The sequence below is a fragment of the Lampris incognitus genome, chromosome 7, assembly GCF_029633865.1.
Source record: "Lampris incognitus isolate fLamInc1 chromosome 7, fLamInc1.hap2, whole genome shotgun sequence".
Taxonomy (NCBI): Eukaryota; Metazoa; Chordata; class Actinopteri; order Lampriformes; family Lampridae; genus Lampris; species Lampris incognitus.
Genome location: NC_079217.1, coordinates 46,142,447 through 46,162,246, shown reverse-complemented (window position 1 = coordinate 46,162,246; position 19,800 = coordinate 46,142,447). Strand labels below are relative to the sequence as shown.

The window sequence follows — 19,800 nt, the reverse complement described above, 5'->3', positions numbered from 1 at the left end:
AAGGACTGTTTGACGCCCAGTTGGCTCCGTGTACTGTAGGGAAATTTAACATTTTTTAAATATTAAGTAATTTAATTTATTAATAATTTTACAATTGAATCTAGCCAACCAGGTAGTATGTGACACCTGGATATTCCTGAATGGTCACTGGTCTTTTACAAAGTGCCAGTTGCCAAAAATCCAGGCACAGGCAGCATTTGGACGTATGTTGAAATACACAAGATCTCCTTACTTGGCACATTCAGTCCTGCTCCAAGATGCTGTACAGCCTTAATGGTGGTTTTAATTGTATGGATCTAGGGAATGTAAGACTGGCCCCTGAGCCACCAAAAAAAAAAAAAAAAAAATCCACCCTGTCTATGAAATTATGCTCTTGCCAAATCCTCAGATTTTGTCCCTTGAAATCGTGTCCTTTTCATCACTTAACTAAATATTAAACACATAAGCAATCATAAGCTTTTCTATAAGCCTAATCTTAACATTTTAGCCAATTTGTAACCCTTTTTTTTCTCCATTTGCCTTCTATTAGATAAGGCTATTTCATGATCACTTCTATGAATGAAAGGTTCAACATAAGATTGGAACTGTGAAGTTTACACAAATCTTGAATTTGGTTAAATTTCTGTTCGATGTCTGAATGAGCTGGATTCCTGAAAACTTTGATAAATCCAGCTTTGCATGTGCAAATGTTAGCATGAAGGCATGAGGCAAACATTTGTTCATAAATTATCAAATTTGTTGATAAATGAGGCCTATTGTGTGACCAAGTGGATATTTTGTTGTTAATGTCACCTTAGAAACAGTTCACAGAATTTTGCACTGAGTGCAGAGTGCACTTTTCTTGCACAGAGATTGTTCTGTTTGCCCCTTTTCACCAGTTTCTTGCATTCCTTTCCTGGGGGTGTCTGCTCTCGGCTCTTGGGCCAAGCTTGAAACCTTGTTGTATTGGCATCTCAGGAGGTCTGTGTGTAAAAGGATACCCTTGTGTCAGCTGTTTCCTGCTGCTGCCTCTGACAAGAGCTTCTATTCATCAGCAAACCCCTCTACCCTGCCTCAACATACAACCCCTCCCCCCTCCCCCCAAGTCTTCCCACCTGCCAATGAATAAGTAATAATTGGCCATCTTGGGGCAGGATATTTGGATCGCTCTATTTAATGTAGCAGCAGCAGCAGCAGGTAAGGTGATCAGGCCAAGGTCTGGGCTGTGGAGCGTAACTGTTCCAGAAGAGAAAGGTAACCTGAACTGGTGTAGGGGCCCTTCAGCACCTCTGTTTATTTTTCACTTTGTCAGAGCTCTTCATCCTTCTTAATTCTGAGAGACCGTTCTTTTTGGCCTCCACTTCGCACATTGAAATATTTGGTCCACAAACATGTTTGAAGAGTGTCAGCCTATGGATGAATTGAGCTTCTCATCTTTGGTCAAAAGCTGGTTTAAGACCCCCCGCGTAATGTAATGTCTTTAATGCGTGAAATGACATAACAAAATGTTCTTCTCTGTAATAGTGGTCCATTTTTGGTGATTTTGACAAGATGGTGATTTATATTTCTTTCGATATTACATACAAGTTGGAATGAATAAACTAAAAAGGGCTAAAAAGCAAAAAGATTACCGCTCAAATGATGAAGTAAATAGATGTTGCTCTTGTGGTTTGATTCTACTACCTGTTCAACACTGCAGTGTGCCAGATGTTTTATGCGCCCGGTTCATTTTAAATTGTTAAGAGATTTTCTGCCCCAATCAGCATTAAGTCAACTTCAGTCTCTAAAAAAAAAAAAGATACTATTTTTTCTAGAACATTCTTGTAGCCCTGGGTAGCGTATAAATTCACATGTCAGCTAAACACTCTAATTGAGTTTGTGTATTGGCCTTAAAAATAAGAAGCCTGGGAGGCTAATTCTTGTCAAATGAAAGTGGCGGGGTTGAAAAGCCAGTGATTGGATGGAGCATGATAAGGCTGCACAATATTGGGAAACGCTTGGGGAGATTGGTCATGCGAAAAAAAATTTCACTTGGCGATATTATTTTTTTCTGCGATATATATATATATATATATATATATATATATATATATATATATATATATATATTACGATATGAAAAATAAAGGAATTTTCACCAGATGGTGTCCGTAGCTGTTTGGAAAAAGTAATCATTCTAGAATGATTGGGGGAATTTTTTAGGCGAGTAGTTCTGCAAAGAGAATAGAAATATTTTTTTAAAAAGCTGAATTTTACAGATTTTGGTTTTTGTTGAGTAGTGTTTGAATACGTGGCCGTCCTACTGTGAGAGCTGAAAACTTCTGTAGGCACCCGGCGCACAGCAGGCGAAAAAGGATCAACAGTGGACAAATGTGTATCTTGATAGGAGGCTGGAAATAAACACTTCAAAATACGCAGGGTCCCAATTTCACAACATGTAGTCTGCACTTCACCAAAATAAAAACAACCGTGAACAAGAGAAGAAAAAAAATCAACCTGGGTTTAAAGATAATCTGAAATTTTTGAAATCCATGCAACTGACGTTGCTTTTCTTTTTGCAACCAAATCGTCTTTTCGGTGTTTTTCTTGTGGTCGTCGCTCACTTTTCAGGTTGTCAACGACTAGCAGGGCCTGCTTTGGTTGTTTGTTAAACTGATCAAGAATGATCATGATTGGTGGTTTGCTGCGCATGCAGAGCCTGCATGTCACTCACAAGCAGCAAACTGTATCCAAGAACCCTTAAATCGGGGTAAGTTATGTTAAATCTGGCACTTGTAGATTAGTCATGGAAAATGAGAACCATGGAAGTTTTCCTTTTGTATTAAGCAACAAAAAGTTGTGGCATGAGGTGTTTGTGTTAATTCTTACTTAACATCGCGCGTCCTGCGATGCGACTTGCGCATGTGCATGTCGTGGTGACGACGCTGAAACGATATATTGTGCGGCCCTAACACACGAGTAAGAGGGTAGGAAAGTAGGCCACTTATAAGGGCTGATCACATGAGCAGGATCGGTTTCATAAGCGTTGCCGGCTACACTTCACCTGTGACTAGGAGAGAAAGAATCCACGACATGTCATTGGACAGCTAATTATGAGCCAGCTAGATTTTCCCAGCCCCAACAATGGTGGCCTATCATCTTTCAGACCCAGAAAAAGGTCATCTGACAGCCTGGCAGGAGTGTCTGTAAGGGTACAAATTCTCTATGCTCTTTCATGTGTTTTTTTTTCTTCTCAATAAAGTGTACAAGCATTTGTTAGTGGGTCTGTTCAGGCAGTTGTGTAATGAGATCAATTTGAAACCATACTGCACTGAAAGGCCTCACGTGGTTCACAATGTAGAATTTTAGACAATAACAACGAACACATTAGTAGCTCTTCTTTTGGACTGAAATGTTGTACGAAATTGCTCATTTTCAGTCGTCAGTCACATCACTTAGTAAAAATGTCAGGACATATTTGTAAGCTTCCTCTCAATGAGTGTCTCTGCTCTCTTCATGCAGCCCCCCGTGTCCTGCTCCTTGTGTCCTTGTGCTTTGGCTAAAGGAGGTCTTACGGGCAAGGAAAAGGACGGAGACAAAAAGATCCCCAAGATTTTCTTCGGCACACGCACACACAAGCAGATTACGCAGATCGCCCATGAGCTGAAGCGGACGCTTTACTGCGGTGTGCCCATGACCATCTTGTCCAGCAGAGAACATACCTGTGTCCACCCGGATGTGGCGCCTCATGCCAACCGCAACGAACGCTGCAAGGATCTGCTTAAGGTGAAGGATGTGAGCATAGATAAACACCATGCACACACAGACACACACATCAGAGTTTCATAATCACAAACTTGCTGGACATGAAATCTCTTGCCTAATGATTCTCATGCAGGCTTTTCATAATACCAGTGAGTCCAATGTCAGAAAACTTTGCACCTGTATACGTTGTACCTTCTTTTGTTATAATAGGATGCTTTTGACCCAACATTGATCATATTGATATAGCTTTGAAACCTAACTTATCATGACACACAAAATTCTCATGGAAGTAAACTTACATTATGTCTGTGCTACAGGACACAATACCCAGTAGATTACATTAATAAGACGGATCGACAATTTGCCTGGCTGATTGTTTTTTTCCCCCCTTATCCTCTACACACGCACAAACACACACGGCACACAGGTCTGGACCCCAGGGTCAGTGATGATGCTCATCCCAAAATCCCCACATGTATTTATCAACTGATGAGGCATTGGAAGGCCCTTGATTCAAAGACTCAAAAATCCTAGCTAACAGAGGCCTTACAAAATACCTCTGCAGCCATAGAGTGTAAAAATTGCCAAATAATATCCACATTGTGTCTGACAGGTCTTGTAATGAAACACAAGAATGTCAAGAGCCAATAAATGACATTTATTTTGGAACATAAGACACTTTAGTACCCATAAAAACCTTCCCACCACTTGCTGAACAAAATGTGAGATGCCAAGTGTCCTGAGGACTGTCAGCTGAGGTGCCGAAGGTTTTTCACTTTTCCTGTCAACACAACCACGTCACTTTAAGCTTTTTCATACAGTTGGCTCAGCCCTAACTCGAGAGTAGAAAATGTCACTGATGCAGTATTTGTCACTCACTCCGCCCTATAGCTGCCGTGACACAAAGACACCACCCCAGAGAGACACACAAGCCCTTGTGGGGAAAAAAGGCACACACATACACACACCAGTGGTATTTTCATTTATTTTGAAGTCAAAATGGCTGGCCTCAGTTTGACCAGGGGTTTCAGCTGTCTCTACCTTAATAAAAGACACTGTGGCAGTTAATCCCCAACCCAACTCCTCTTTCATTGAACAGACAGGTTTTAGTGTCAGTAATGTGATGTGTGGTGAGTTTAGTTGCCTTAACATATAAAGACAATTCTGTAATGATACACCCTGTCATAGTTTTGTGGCCTTATCCAAATGGCAGAGCTGATTGTACGTGAAGGTTTCTCTGTACGTTGGTGTATGCTGGCCTGCGTGTCACCTTCACATGTATTCATAAGCGGTATAGGGTGGGACAGAGTGGAGTGTAAAGCAGGCACCTCTGTTGACAGGGTAATTGGGGCTTAGTAATGAGATGCTTCACCTTCACACATCCATTCACTGCATGGGTGTCATGACATGGAAATCACTACAATGCCATGAACAAGTGATTCTTTATAACTGATATATATCCCCCCATTTGCTAAAAAAACTATTAAAACTTAAGGTGTTTCATGGAGAAATTACCTTGAGTAAAAATAAGTCATGAAGTTAAATATAACCTGTCTTTATGCATGCTCAATAATCCAGGTAAGGAAATCACAGGAAGTTGAATCAGTTCATCTGGACACAATATATATTTTGGACACAACCTTTTCTTTTCTTTTCTTTTTTTTTTGCAATATTTTTCTGTATCAAGCAGCAAAACATCATCAGTAGCGTAGCATAACGGTCTTTTCTGTTGCCTATCAACATGGGGATCGCCGGTTGGAATCTCTGTTACACCTCCGGCTTGGTCTGGCTTCCCTATAGACACAATTGGCCGTGTCTGCGGGTGGGAAGCCGAATGTGGGTATGTGTCCTGGTCGCTGCACTAGCGCCACCTCTGGTCGGTCGGGGCGCCTGTTCGGGGGGGGTGAACTGGGGGGGAATAGCGTGATCCTCCCATGTGCTACGCCCCTCTGGCGAAACTCTTCACTGTCAGGTGAAAGAAGCGGCTGGTGACCCCACATGTATCGGAGGAGACGTGGTAGTCTGTAGCCCTCCTCGGATCGGCAGAAGGGGTGGAGCATCAACTGGAACGGCTCGGAAGAGTGGGGTAATTGGCAGGATACAATTGGGGGGGAAGGGGGGGAACCCCCCCCCCCCCCCCCAAAAAAACAAAAACCCATCACCAGTCTTACATTTATATATTTTCATCTGGATTCAGGAAAGGTCATGTCGCTTCTACCACAATGTCAACAAGATGCGGGACCAAAACACACTGCAGCAGGTTCATGGACTCCGTCAGGCCTGGGACATTGAGGATCTGGTGCACCTGGGTGGGCGCATACGCTCATGTCCCTACTATGCTGCCCGTGAGCTCATGCAGGACGCCCACATTGTCTTCTGCCCTTACAATTATCTGCTGGACCCGCTCATCAGGGAAAGTGTGAGTAGAGTTGGGAAAGAAGAGGGATGTGGGATGTTAGAGGTAGTTAAGGAGGGCGATGAGAACATCACAAACATAATGATCTTAGTGCATGTCATTGATTACAAACCAGAAGTATATCACTTCTATTCTGGCATCTCTTCACTAGGTATTAGGTTAAATAGATGTATTGTTTGAAGTTATACATATTTTTGAACCATGGTTAGGTTCAGCCCCATGATGTATAGCAAAATGTTTAACCAATCCTGAGGCCAAACTGGCTCATAAAGCCATCATCTGGCAAGGCCTTGAAGATTAAAGGTAAGTGAGCTTTTGCTATCAGTGCCCCAAGGGTTGGCAGGGACCTCCATGGGGAATATAAATGCTTAATAAGACATTTTATCGAATGTCTTTTGAGCCTTTATCGATTTTTGGTTTGTGCCATAAATGATGAATATTGCTTGTATTCAATTGTTAAATCAATTTGCAAACTTATTTTTTTTAAAGCGTTACAAGTAAGGTCTTAGTATTTTTGCTATGTATCTTTTTCTTCTCTTCCCTACTCCTCCCCAGATGGAGATCAATCTGCAAGGCCAGATTGTTGTGCTTGATGAGGCACACAATATCGAGGAATGTGCCAGGGAGTGTGCCAGCCTCACATTGGACCAAAACAGCCTGCTGATGGCTAAAGAGGAGCTTGATGGCATGGTCACCCACAACATCCGACGCTCCCACCATGAGCCACTCAGGGCTCTCTGCTGTAGTCTGTCCAAGTAAGGGACATGAGTGTACTTTCAGTTAATCACTATAAATAGATAATTGTTGATGAACCAAGTTGGTGATAGTTTTCACCATTATTTATTTCGGGTGTGTTTTCATCCCATGGGGTAGCTGGATCCAGGAGAGCCAAAGTTTGCTATCAGAGCAGGACTATGAGAGTGCCTGTAAAGTGTGGACGGGCAGTGATATCTTGGGTATCTTCCATGGTCTAGGCATCACTGCTGACAATTTTGGCATGCTGCAGGTAGATAAACTAGCCTGGCTTGACTTGTAGATTCTATCTGCCTCATGTTCAATTTCCTTTGTAATTCTCTTTTCTGCCATGTTTTCTGTTTATTTTTTCTTATTAGAAATTATGCTTTATTCTCACAGAAACCCCTCTTACCCCACATTCTCTCACAGAAACACTTAGAAGCAGTATTGGAGAAAGAAGGGTACCTTGGTTTGGTGAATGGTAAAGAGGAGACAGTGCTGGTCCCAACCATCAGCTCAACCACCGCCACTGTCCTCAAAAATCTCTTCCTTGTGTTTGGCTTCCTCTACAGGGAAAACTGCAGGTCTGAAGCAACTTTAATAAATGTGAATAGATTATTTTTCAGTTATAGTAGAAAATGTATGTATTTAAATATATACATATCTATAATCCAGTTAGTCAAATAAATTCTTTATGAGACAATACAAGCCTGATTTGCAAATCCTTTTCGACCTATATTCAATTGAATACACTACAACGACAAGATATTTAATGTTCAAACTGATGAACTTTATTGTTTTTTGCAAATATTCACTCATTTTGAATTTGATGCATGCAACACGTTCCAAAGAAGCTGGGACAGGGGCAACAAAAGACTGGGAAAGTTGAGGAATGCTCAAAAAACACCTGTTTGGAACATTCCACAGGTGAACAGGTTAATTGGAAACAGATGAATGTCATGATTGGGTATAAAAGGAGCATCCCCGAAAGGCTCAGTTGTCACAAGCAAGGATGGGGCGAGGTTCACCACTTTGTGAACAACTGCGTGAACAAATAGTCAAACAGTTTAAGAACAACATTTCTCAATGTACAATTGCAAGGAATTTGGGGATTTCATCATCTATAATCCATAATATCATCAAAAGATTCAGAGAATCCGGAGAAATCTCTGCACGTAAGCGGCAAGGCTGAAAACCAACATTGAATGCCCGTGACCATTAAAAACCGACATCATTCTGTAAAGGATATTACCACGTGGGCTCAAGAACACTTCGGAAAACAATTGTCAGTTAACAGAGTTCGTCACTACCTCTACAAGGGCGAGTTAAAACTCTACCATGCAAAGCAAAAGCCATATATCAACAACACCCAGAAACGCCGCCGGCTTCTCTGGGCCCGAGCTCATCTGAGATGGACTGATGCAAAGTGGAAAAGTGTGCTGTGGTCTGACGAGTCCACATTTCAAATTGTTTTTGGAAATCATGGACGTCGTGTCCTCCGGGCTAAAGAGGAAAAGGACCATCCAGATTGTTATCAGCGCAAAGTTCAAAAGCCAGCATCTGTGATGGTATGGGGGTGTGTTAGTGCCCATGGCATGGGTAACTTGCACATCTGTGAAGGCACCATTAATGCTGAAAGGTACATACAGGTTTTGGAGCAACATATGCTGCCATCCAAGCGATGTCTTTTTCAGGGACGTCCCTGCTTATTTCAGCAAGACAATACTAAGCTACATTCTGCACTTGTTACAACAGCGTGGCTTCGTAGTAAAAGAGTGCGGGTACTAGACTGGCCTGCCTGCAGTCCAGACCTGTCTCCCACTGAAAATGTGTGGCGCATTATGAAGCGCAAAATACGACAACGGAGACCCCGGACTGTTGAGCTACTGAAGTCGTACATCAAGCAAGAATGGGAAAGAATTCCACCTACAAAGCTTCAACAATTAGTGTTCTCAGTTCCCAAACACTTATTGAGTGTTGTTAAAAGGAAAAGTGACGTAACACCGTGGTAAACATGCCCCTCTCCCAGCTTTTTTGGAACGTGTTGCAGGCATCAAATTCAACATGAGTGAATATTTGCAAAAAAACAATAGAGTTTATCCGTTTGAACATTAAATATCTTGTCTTTGTATTGTATTCAATTGAATATAGGTCGAAAAGGATTTGCAAATCATTGTATTCTGTTTTTATTCACGTTTTACACAACGTCCCAACTTCATTGGAATTAGGGTTTGTAGTTATTTTTCAAATGTTTCCTATCCTCCCATTGGTTGCTGTGCACTGTAGTAACTAGGGGCGTGGCACGTGGCAGCATGGTATTTATTGGCTGTATCTTTGTTGTTTAACCGCCTTGGTAGCTGATGAGTGCGTGACGCACGAAACAGGTTTGTGCTACTATGAATAAAAAAAAAATCCTACATCTATCTTTATATATATATATATATATATAATATCAATATTCCGCTCTTCATTAGTTGAGCACTTCTATCAAAACCATTGACGGTTTCTGGAAAAAAACCTCACTATATTTATATATATATATATAATAAATTATGGATATGGCAAAGACCAGTACTGTGATTTCTTTTCTTTGTGATTGAAATTCATAGCCATACTTAACACACAATTATAAAACAAATTAGCAAGGCACATTTGATAAGAGTCCCTAAAAAGTGAAAAACCACATTGCCGTATCTAATGAGCTTGGGTAACTTGTAAAGTTTTGGGGCCCTGCTCCTTGGGTCTGTCTGTTTGTCTTTAGGTTTGCTGATGACTACCGGGTTGCCCTGCAGCAGAGCTACACTTGGACCAACCAGCCCCAGCCAGACATGCCTAATTCTAAGGGCTTCTTTGTTAGGCCACAGCAAAGACGGCGCCAGAGTGCCCGTGTCAAGATCATGGTCCTCACACTCAGCTTCTGGTGTCTCAACCCTGCTGTGGTGAGACTTTAAGCTAGACATGTGGGCCAGATAAATCACCGTCTATAGAAACAAAAATAAATCTCAACTGTTTCCTGCAGTGTCTAATAACTTGTACAGTAACATAATACTTCTCATTAACTCATTGTGATAGACATCTTTTTTGGTGCCGTTTGTAAATTGGTCAACAACTTGCAGGTTGGTAATTGTCCCTAGACTAAATTTTGGAGGTAATCAGGTCAAGTCCACAAAAAGCCAAAATTATTTGTTCGGGCATAGATTTGTTAAATACAGTTTGATTTGCTTTGAATTGATACCCAAATGTTTGACATCCTATTTTCAAAGTTGCATCCCTGCTTTATTGAGAAATGCATGATTTTGAGGATTTTTCCATGGTCTAAGTTCAGAAGGTCAAGGGATGAGATTTTGTGCCTGGCACTGCCTGTTGTCAGAGGTTCTAAACCATTTATTTGCGTTATTAGGTAGAATTTAGCAGTGACCATTGCACATGTAAGGAATTTTTATGTGCATATATATCTCACAGGCCTTTGCTGACTTGACAAAGTCAGTACACAGCATCGTGCTTACCTCGGGCACACTGTCCCCTATGAACACGTTCTCCTCAGAACTGGGGGTTAAGTTCTCCATCCAGCTGGAAGCCAGCCATGTTATCAGCAAGTCCCAGGTCAGTAGATGCTCTTTCAACCAACTTGTATGTGTTAAATAGCTGCTGTAAAAACTGCTCTGTTCTGACTAAAATTGTGACAAAATAACAATTGTGACAGAAATTTACAGACCATCTGATAGAAAGCATGACCATACAGAGAACATCGCTTGTGTACTATTAGATGGCAAGATTAGCTGTGTGGGAAATGGTCTCAGTTTACATTGACCTTAACCTGGCACAATCTGAGATCTGCCTTGTATTATCAGGTGCAAAGTAGTTTGGTTGCATATTGAAACTCTTAATGCTCTCGTAGAAAATTCCCTTTTGCATTTCTCTCTCTGTATACGTACTAGTCCATACAGTGACACAAAAGCTTAAGGATCCCTTTTTCACAGGTGTGGGTGGGAACTGTAGGTGAAGGGCCCCAAGGCAGAAAACTGTGTGCCACGTTTCAGCATTTTGAGACATACACCTTCCAGGATGAAGTTGGTGCCCTGTTGCTTTCCATCTGTCAAGTCGTGGCCAAGGGCGTCCTGTGCTTCTTACCTTCTTACAAGGTAATAAACTTCAACCAAGAATCAGAACAGGCCATAAATTCAGCGAGGTAGCCAAATCTAAATTAAAAATTTATTTGTTATAATGTAGAACTATTATTTTCCCCGTGGACCATGGCTGGATTCTTTTTTTTTTTCCATGTTGCATTATTCACTGAATATTGAATAGTCAATTTCTAAAATTCACCACTAGAAGGAGTCAGAGGCCACAAAATGAACAAAGAGAAAATGAATGAATTATGTGAAACCTCATACGACTTGTGAAAGGCAAACAAGTGACAGTTTTGAGTTTAAGATGTATTTCAACAGTTCATTTTGCGACTTACCGGCTGTGAATGATATATTATTACAAGAGCTCATTACCAATCATTAGGCCTACTTGACAACCCAAGGATGCTACTATCCTCTTGTAACTGTATCTTCTCTCAGGTAATGATGGTGCCTCAAAGGGGCCACTCATGGACACTTTGTCCCCCTTTGTTTGCGGGTTTTTTTTTGTCAATTAATTATTAATTTCCACTTGCTTTTCATTTTGCTGTCACATTAACCTACTTAGGGCTGCCCGGTTTTCAAGTATCAACATTTGAATTTCTTTATTTCGCTCTCCGTGAAGTTTAGTTGTGATGACATGAAAGTGACAAGATAATCTGTTAAATTAGCCTACCTCAGCAGCTGGCCATTCATTCCTGATTGTGTCAGATATAAATCACATGACACGTTAGTGTGATGGGTGTTTTGACATTTTTTTTGCTGCTGGAATATTTTGAGTTTTCTAATTTGCATCTCATTTCAGTAGGTCATATCTATTGTGAATTTGTTGCATTTTTGCAGATGCCTTGTCTGTTTCACGTGCGCAGTCAGCTGACTGCACTTGCATCCACACTTTTTTTTTCTGGTTGTCGTGCCGTTTCCCTATTTTCCTTTCATTTTGTCACCAAGTGATACCAGCTCGGGAACAACTGTGTACTGTGAGGAATATATTTTTTCCTCACAGTCCCCATCTTGTAGCCTTTTATCTCTCTCCACAGTGATACATTAATATTTAATCTGCAGTCAGCTCTTAAAGATCTGGAGATGAGGGAATATGAGGGGCTGAAGTATTAATTGGAGTCTGTGGAGGACTTTCTGGTGCCAGTAAGTCCCGTCTGCCCCGTTGTGTGCGTGTGCATGTGTGTGTGTGTGTCTGCATGAGGGCATATGTGGGAGGAGGACAGGCATTTACAGACGTCTGTCTTCAGTGTGTCTATAATGGCTATCAATCCTCCATACGCTGCTGACCCCGCCAGAGACAGAGAGAGCGAAATGAGCTGGCCGGCGGGGTCAAAGAAGTGTCATCGGCGTTCCTCGCTGCTGCCCCCTGACAGTTTAACACGTGCACAATACATACAAGCACTCATGTTAAACACAGAAAAGGGGCTATTTCTTTACGCCATCCAGTGTAGCCTCAAGGATATAGGTACCTATATTTTGACTCGGGTGTTTCCTGTTGAATTGTTTTGTACAGTGTTTCCCATCCCACTCCTTGAGTACCCTCTGCCCTGATTTTCATTGTAACCCTGCACAGGTAGGCCGGCTTGCACTTCCTCTACCTCTAAGTGCTTAATATGTCAGATTTGGTATGCTTGGTATAGGTGTTATGATGTGATCGAGTACATTCAAGCAGGCCTGCCTTATTCATGGTTACGAAGAAAATCTGCAGGATGGGTTACTTGAAAACTGGGTTGGGAAACCCTGGTGTAGTAGACGTTTGGTGGCATTTTTGGCTCTGATTCCAGGTTTAGTTCAGCTGGAATGAGGTAGTTTGACAATGTATTTTATCTTTATGAAAATCTTCACATTTGTGTATGAATTAGCATTTGTGATTTTTTTTTTTTTGAGCCCAGCAAAAAGGTGAGATGATAAATTCTTAGTTTCCTCACAGAGGGTAATTACAGCTGGAAAAATGAAGTGGGCTTAACACAGCTGAATGTTGGTCATTTGGGCTTTTTGCAAAGATTAGTGGGTTTTTGCTGTAAGACACATGGACACAAAGTGTGTTTGCAATCATGAACACACTTTCTCCGAGAGCCCCCACCGATGCTGTGGTTTTGTAGCACATCAGCCTCAAAAGTCCCTCAGTTAATGCCCATTAAAACCACAGCAGCCCCCGCCGTCTGGTCCCACCCGCAAGAGGAAAGGACCAAACACACCACAGGAGGGGACTGATGGTTTATTAAAAAAGGGGTTTTGCAGAGGTGGAAATACAAGATGCTTTTAAAGGAGATTAAGATAAGGGCCATTAAGGTTGATGTCGCCTCGCTGTCTGTATGAAGACGCACCCAGCTCTGGCGCCTGGGGCTGGGATTGAGGCAGTCGGGATGGGGGGAAAGGTGGGGTCTGCTGAGCGGATGTCAAACCAAAGTCAAAATGAACTGCAGGCTGAGTACACACCCTAACACTCATTGTCCTCTGCCTATGGAGAAATAAAAATGATCACTAGTCCAATGCTATATTTGATTCAGCTTAGTGGGTGTCCTTTTTAATTTGCGTTGTCTGTTCATGGGTAATTTTGCTCTGCAACATATCCTCCCTATTTTGTTACCGCCTAGAAGTTTTACATATGAGCTTTTACAACGGAAACTTCAGGGTTACTGCTGTCTTGGTATGTCTCGGGAAGATGGAGCATTTTGGTAGGCTTACAGCTTCAGATTGCAGAATAATTCATCAAATGTACCGTCTGTTCTTTTATTTGTGTCACTAAAAAGTTATTATGGACCTCAGTAGTTTGGATAACAAGTTAGAAATGATATTTTGCATTTTGTGAAACAAGCAAACCCTCCTAGCCACATTGCCTGTCTTTATGGATGTTAAATGTGGGTGCAGGGCCCCCATGGATCCTTAATGTCTAAAAATGTCCTGAATTTCTTTTCTTAATTCAAGTCCTAAAAAGGTTTTAAAATGTCTGGAATTTTAGGAAGGGAGGAGCTGAATTTATTCTGGGGCAGAACTAATGAGTGTATATCTAGTTTTTGTTAAGTTTTTATTTTTGTGTTTTATTTTATATTCCACAATAGCCCGACAATTGTTGCAATCAACGTACAATGTATTTGTGTCAAATAACATACGCTATGCCACCGGGGGCTGTGGGACTGGGAGGCGGTGCCTAGCGGGTGACAGATGAGGCGAAAAGCAAAAAGAAAATGGGTACGTAAATTCAATCTGAAACGGTTGGAGGATGACAAATGACATGGGTGGCTTAAACAATCCAGCAATTCTTAGGAAGCACTATGTCAAAAAACATTCAAATTGGGGACAATGGTGTGATTGCAACTATTCCCCAATCCTCTATGAATAGCACACATTGTAACTAGTTTATGATCACAATAATTTGCATATGAAACCGATCGTTATTTGGGGTCATTATGCAACTGTGCTGTATGTGAGGGCGGGGTGAGACTGAAGAAATCACTTAGATGAGTTATGAAACGTTTCTTAGTAAACATTGTGTCCAGATGAACTCATTGAACTTTCTGTGAACAGTGTGTACTGTCTAGTTTGTCGATTTCATTTATTTATTTATCCCCCCCCCCCCATATGTATCCACCAATTGTAGCCCCTCGTCTTTGGTCTGCATATTGTGCAGCAGCAAATGACTCGTCAGGTTGTATGCGTTCATGCACGTGTTTTTATTGCATCTGGCGATAAAAAGAAAGATCCGTCGGCATGCTGTTGTTAATATCTTGCTCCAGCCCTACTCGCGTCACCCGTGGCAAGAAGAGGGCATGATGATATAGATTTTTTTTCAAATTAACAATACATTCTTTGGTATCGCACATACACGTGCATACACATTCCCATGTGGCTAGGATACTAGTCACCAGAACCCATCTGTACATAGCACAGAAAATGAACTTTAAATGCAATGAATACATCTGCACAGTATATAAACAGTATAACATACCTGGTGATAAAAAGAAAGATCCGTTGGCACGCTGTTGTTAATATCTTGCACCTGCCCCTGTTCACGTAAAGCCAATTATATTTAACACTAGTATTAGCTACTAGCTAGATTGATAGCTAGATGGTATTTTTTATTAGAAAGGTCTTAAAAATCATTATATTTGTACTTTAAAAGTGTGCAGATACCGTGGCGGGATTCTAGATTGTAGCCCATTTCATTTTACCCCATTTCATTTTACCCCGCATGACTTTTTTGGTAGCTTGGAGAGGAGAGGGTGAAGCCATTTCAACAACTGTCAACTAATCTGAGTAGCATGCTTTATTGTGTTGACACCACCAGTGTGGCTTGGTGGTGCAGAGGAGACAACAGGGGACAAGTGGTAGGCCAGAGGTGGCAGGTGGTGCGAGCTCAATTTGCCACCGCCCTTGGCGTGATGGTTGCTGTGATATTTTGAGGCTGCATTATTCATGGTGCAACAACACATCTCCCCTCACCACTGCAAACTAAAGCTCCTTGCCACATGTTTCATTAATGCCATCGCCTCAAATCTCCCTCCATAATTCAGCAGGTGCTAGAGGAGCTGCGATGTGTCACTGCACAGCTCACTGACACCAGAGACAGAGGGAACAAGATAAAGATGGGCTGAATGTAGTTGAGGTGAAAAATGGAGCAGTGACTGGGTGGAAGAGGGGCAGTGAAAGGGCGAGAAAGAAGTGAACATTTGAATACTTCTGTTGCAGTCTCACCACTCTGTCCCAGTAGGTGAAAAGATCTGGCCCACTTTGCTTTGTCACCTACATAAGCTTAGTATTGCACCTACTCTGCCCAGAAATGCCAATAAATTATTTAGCTTGTTGTGCCTTTTAGGGAAGTGTGCTAAATACTGAAAATAGACTCAAAATTAAATGCTCCCCGACTCACTTGTTTCCTGTTCTGCAAATTGACTTGCAAAAATTCTTGGTTGAAAATTGATTGAAAATTAAATTATTAAGGCCATAAAACACTAGACGCATCTGAGACGTGTTGCTCGTACTCAAGTTAATATGCATCCATTCTATCCAGTGTTGCAGTAGCCACTGGGCTCTGTTGATATGCTTGAGTAGGGATGTCAGCGGTGTAGCATTTTTGCCAGAGTTCTCTCTTTCTGCTCCAAGTCTTTTGTTATGGACACACGTGTGTCTGATCCCGTTTAAACCTGGTATTAGCAAGCAATCCAGATATGTTATCTGGATGATTAAAAAAAAAAGCATATCAATACAACATGTAAACCTACCACCACTTCCGGTTAGCCTTGATCATCCTGCTGCTAGAAATGGTCAAGTGAAAACACATGTACAGGGTTTTTGCACAAGTAGAAACGTTAACCAAATTTCCTGTACTTAAATGTATTGTAACTCATTCTGAAGGCCGTCATTTACTCAGACTCAGCCAAGTTTATGAAGCATGCCCACCACTGTAAAAGAGTCACCGTATTTACATTATCAGCAGTTACAAGTACAATTGGGGCTGGATAACTTGTTGTTTCTAAAGATGTTGAAATGACCCATATAAGACAACTTTTGAAACTGGTTTGTTTAACCATAGAATCTGATTACAGACTTGCTAGCACTATGCAAAGAAAATAAATGGGTGAGGAGCAAATTTCATTTTTCCCACGAAAAATGAAATCCGATAACAGCATGGACATACTGCAGATAATGAGACTGTACAGTGGCTTCAGAAAGTATTCAGACCCCTTCACTTTTTGCACTTTTTTGTTTTGAAGATTTCATTTTAAATGGATGAAATTGCCATTTTTGCCCATCGATCTACACTCAATAACTCATAATGACAGTGAAAACGTTTTTAGAAATTTTTGCAAATTTATTAAAAATCAAAAACTGAAATCTCATTTACATAGTCAAGTCAAGTCAAACCCTATATAGCACATTTCATACACAGGGCAACAATGCACTTCAGGAATCGGAGCAGAATACAAATATCAAAATATACAAAACACACACACACACCAAGCGAGAACTTAGCCATAGGCTGTTGTGAAAAGTTTGGTTTTTAACCTGCTTTTAAAAGTGTTCAATGTGGGGGCTTCTCTCAGATCCTCAGGCAGGGCATTCCATCTACTTCTGGCATAAATACAAAAGGCAGCTTCCACTGCTTTAGAGTTGGTACTAGATATGGTTAAAAGACCACTGCCCTTGGACCTAAGAGTTCTTTTTGGTTTTTATCTAATTAGCATGTATTTTATATACTGAGGTGCAAGGCCATTAAGAACTTTGTATACAAGTAACAGGATTTTAAAATCGGTTCTAGTTTTGACTGGGAGCCAATGCAGAGATCTAAGAACAGGTGTAATGTGTTGTTAATTTTTAGTTCCAGTGAGAACATGTGCTGCCGCAATTTGAATTAACTAGTTGCTGCACAACTGATTTTGGGAGGACGGTGAACAGACCATTACAATAGTCTAGTCTACTTGTTATAAATGCATGGATTAATTTCTAAGAGTCTGATTTTTACAAAAAGCCTCTTAGTTTTGCAATGTTTTTGAGATGATTGATATGGCTAATAAAATTTAGTTCGCCGTCTTTGATTACACCCAGATGTCTAGCTTCACTTTTGCATTCCAGAGACAGAGAACTGAGATGAGCTGCAATTCTCTGTGTCTGAGTCTTTGCACCAAAAATGAGTATCTGTTTTGTCTTTGTTTAGTTGTAAAAAGTTTTCTGATATCCATAGATTAATATCATCAGTACACTGAGTTAAGCCTCCTGCAGACTGTACGATTTTAGCAATCCTATAAGTTTATTGCAAGCCACACTGTACGATATAGATCTAAGAAACTTGGGTATGACATCAAATTTGATGTACTATGTAGACTGTATGATTACACCTACTGAATCGCAGGCTACGGTGCAAGTCCATAAAAACGTCATCAGCGTGCATGCTGCATCAGCATGCGTAATCAGTCTACGCTGCTGGTAGAGCAACATGATGCAAAGCAGGAATCGAGTCCTTTCAATAGTTGCCACAACTCGTTTTGCTTGTTTTGTTAGCTCGTTTTGTTGAATCCATCGCATTAGGGTCACAGATGCTAACAGTCTGTTTGTTTGTGTTTAGCGCCAGCAAAGATTCTGCGTCGCGTCGATCAGTGTGTCATTTCGTGCCGCATTTCTATCGGTTGGTTAGTAGACATAGGTTGTAGCAGCTGTCACATTGTGAGATGATCATCCTGAATTTCTGACACTTTCAGACTTTTGTCCCAGGTTTTCTGCAGTCGCAAGACTGTAATAATGGCCATCTTTGAACCTGTCTCAGTGCGACGTAGGACCACCGTTTTGGAGCCATGACCAAAGATATTGCCACGTTTAGTCATCTTTCGTCTGAGACGGCCCAAATCGCACAGTCTGTAGGAGGCTTTAGGGAATGTATGGGATCTAGGTCATCAAGAGATAGGGATATGTACTGTTATGAATCATCCGTATAATTATGGTAAATTATTTTGTGTTTCTGGATAACATGTGCGAGTGGGAGCATATAGACATTAAATAGTTATGGTCCAAGAATCGAACCTTGGGGTACCCCACAGATAATGCCCACTTTGTCCCTTTGTCTGAGGTAAAGTCTCTAATAGACACACATTACTGCCTGTTGGTAGTACAGATAGGCTGACGCATTTTTCTAATCTCTCTAGTAAAATATCATAGTCAACAGTGTGAAAGATGACACTGAGATCCAGGAGCTCAAGAAGAGATATTAGAATCTGTTCATATGCAGATTGTTCACAACTTTGAGAAGATCTGATTCTGTGCTTTAGTGAGATCGAAAATCCAATTGATAATTGGCTAGAAGGTTGTTTGATGTTAGTTATTAAGCTGAGAATAAACTGTAAATTGGAGATGGGCCTATAGTTGGCAGTAACTCGCATCAAGGTTGCTCTTCTTTAGAAGTAGTTTAATGACAGTTGTCTTAAGTGCTGCAGGAAATATACCTGACTGCAGAGAGCAGTTAATAATTACTAATACCTCAGGTGCTATGCAGTTAAAAACAGTTTTAAAAAATGTGGAAGCTTGGGGTAATTGGCCAGATACAACTGAGGAGGGGGGGGGGTGGTGGTAGGGAGAAGATCCAAGCAGCAGGTGAAGGACCTGAGCTGCCCAACAATATTGTCTAGTTTTTTTAAGGTCTAGAAGGTCAAAGTGAGAAACTGCGCCAGTGATATTTCTGGAGAACTGGAGGGTGGGTTCATTTCTGGATCTTGAGGCACTAATGTTCTGTCTAATGGCAATTTTGTTGTTGAAGAATGTAGCAAATTGCTCACATTTTTCACTGGACAGCATCTCTGATGGAATTGAGGATGGTGGTTTAATAAGTCAATCAACAGTTAAGAAGAGCACTTTACTTTTGTTTATATTTTCATTAATGATTTTAGAGCAGAAAGACTGGCATGTTTAATTTCTTTGTTGTATTTATTCAGTCTGTCCTTGTAGATTTCATGCTGAGCCTGAAGTTTAGTCTTTCTCCACTGTCATTCTGCCTGGTGACACTCTCTTAAGCTGCCTAACAAGGGGGCTTTTTGTTTTTCCATTTTTAATTTTAACAGGTGCAATGTTGTCAATGATATTTCATATTTTTGAGTTGAAGTTGTTTACAAGAACCTCAGTTGGTGATGCCATGAACGATAACTCATTTACAGTTTACTTAAAGGTTTCAATTGTATTATTGTCGATAATACAGTTTTTTGATTTTTCGAGTACTCTTCTGTTGTACAGGAAAAGCAGACACATCAAACAATATGGAACAGTGATCTGACATAGCAACATCCATGACACAGGGTACAGTAATATTAAGTC

The 19,800-nt window shown here is 41.0% G+C and overlaps 1 protein-coding gene across 2 annotated transcripts in view; it reads left to right on the top strand.

Annotated features, from left to right (window-relative positions):
- brip1 (BRCA1 interacting helicase 1) overlaps positions 1 to 19,800 on the top strand; it is a 97,185-nt gene that overhangs the window by 33,539 nt on the left and 43,846 nt on the right. For both annotated transcript variants that reach the window (XM_056283391.1, XM_056283390.1), the window contains exons 7-14: positions 3,481 to 3,744; positions 5,921 to 6,142; positions 6,695 to 6,894; positions 7,013 to 7,145; positions 7,304 to 7,458; positions 9,636 to 9,813; positions 10,337 to 10,477; positions 10,855 to 11,016. In XM_056283391.1, coding sequence (XP_056139366.1) covers positions 3,481 to 3,744; positions 5,921 to 6,142; positions 6,695 to 6,894; positions 7,013 to 7,145; positions 7,304 to 7,458; positions 9,636 to 9,813; positions 10,337 to 10,477; positions 10,855 to 11,016 — 1,455 coding nt within the window. The remainder of the gene's footprint in view (positions 1 to 3,480; positions 3,745 to 5,920; positions 6,143 to 6,694; positions 6,895 to 7,012; positions 7,146 to 7,303; positions 7,459 to 9,635; positions 9,814 to 10,336; positions 10,478 to 10,854; positions 11,017 to 19,800) is intronic.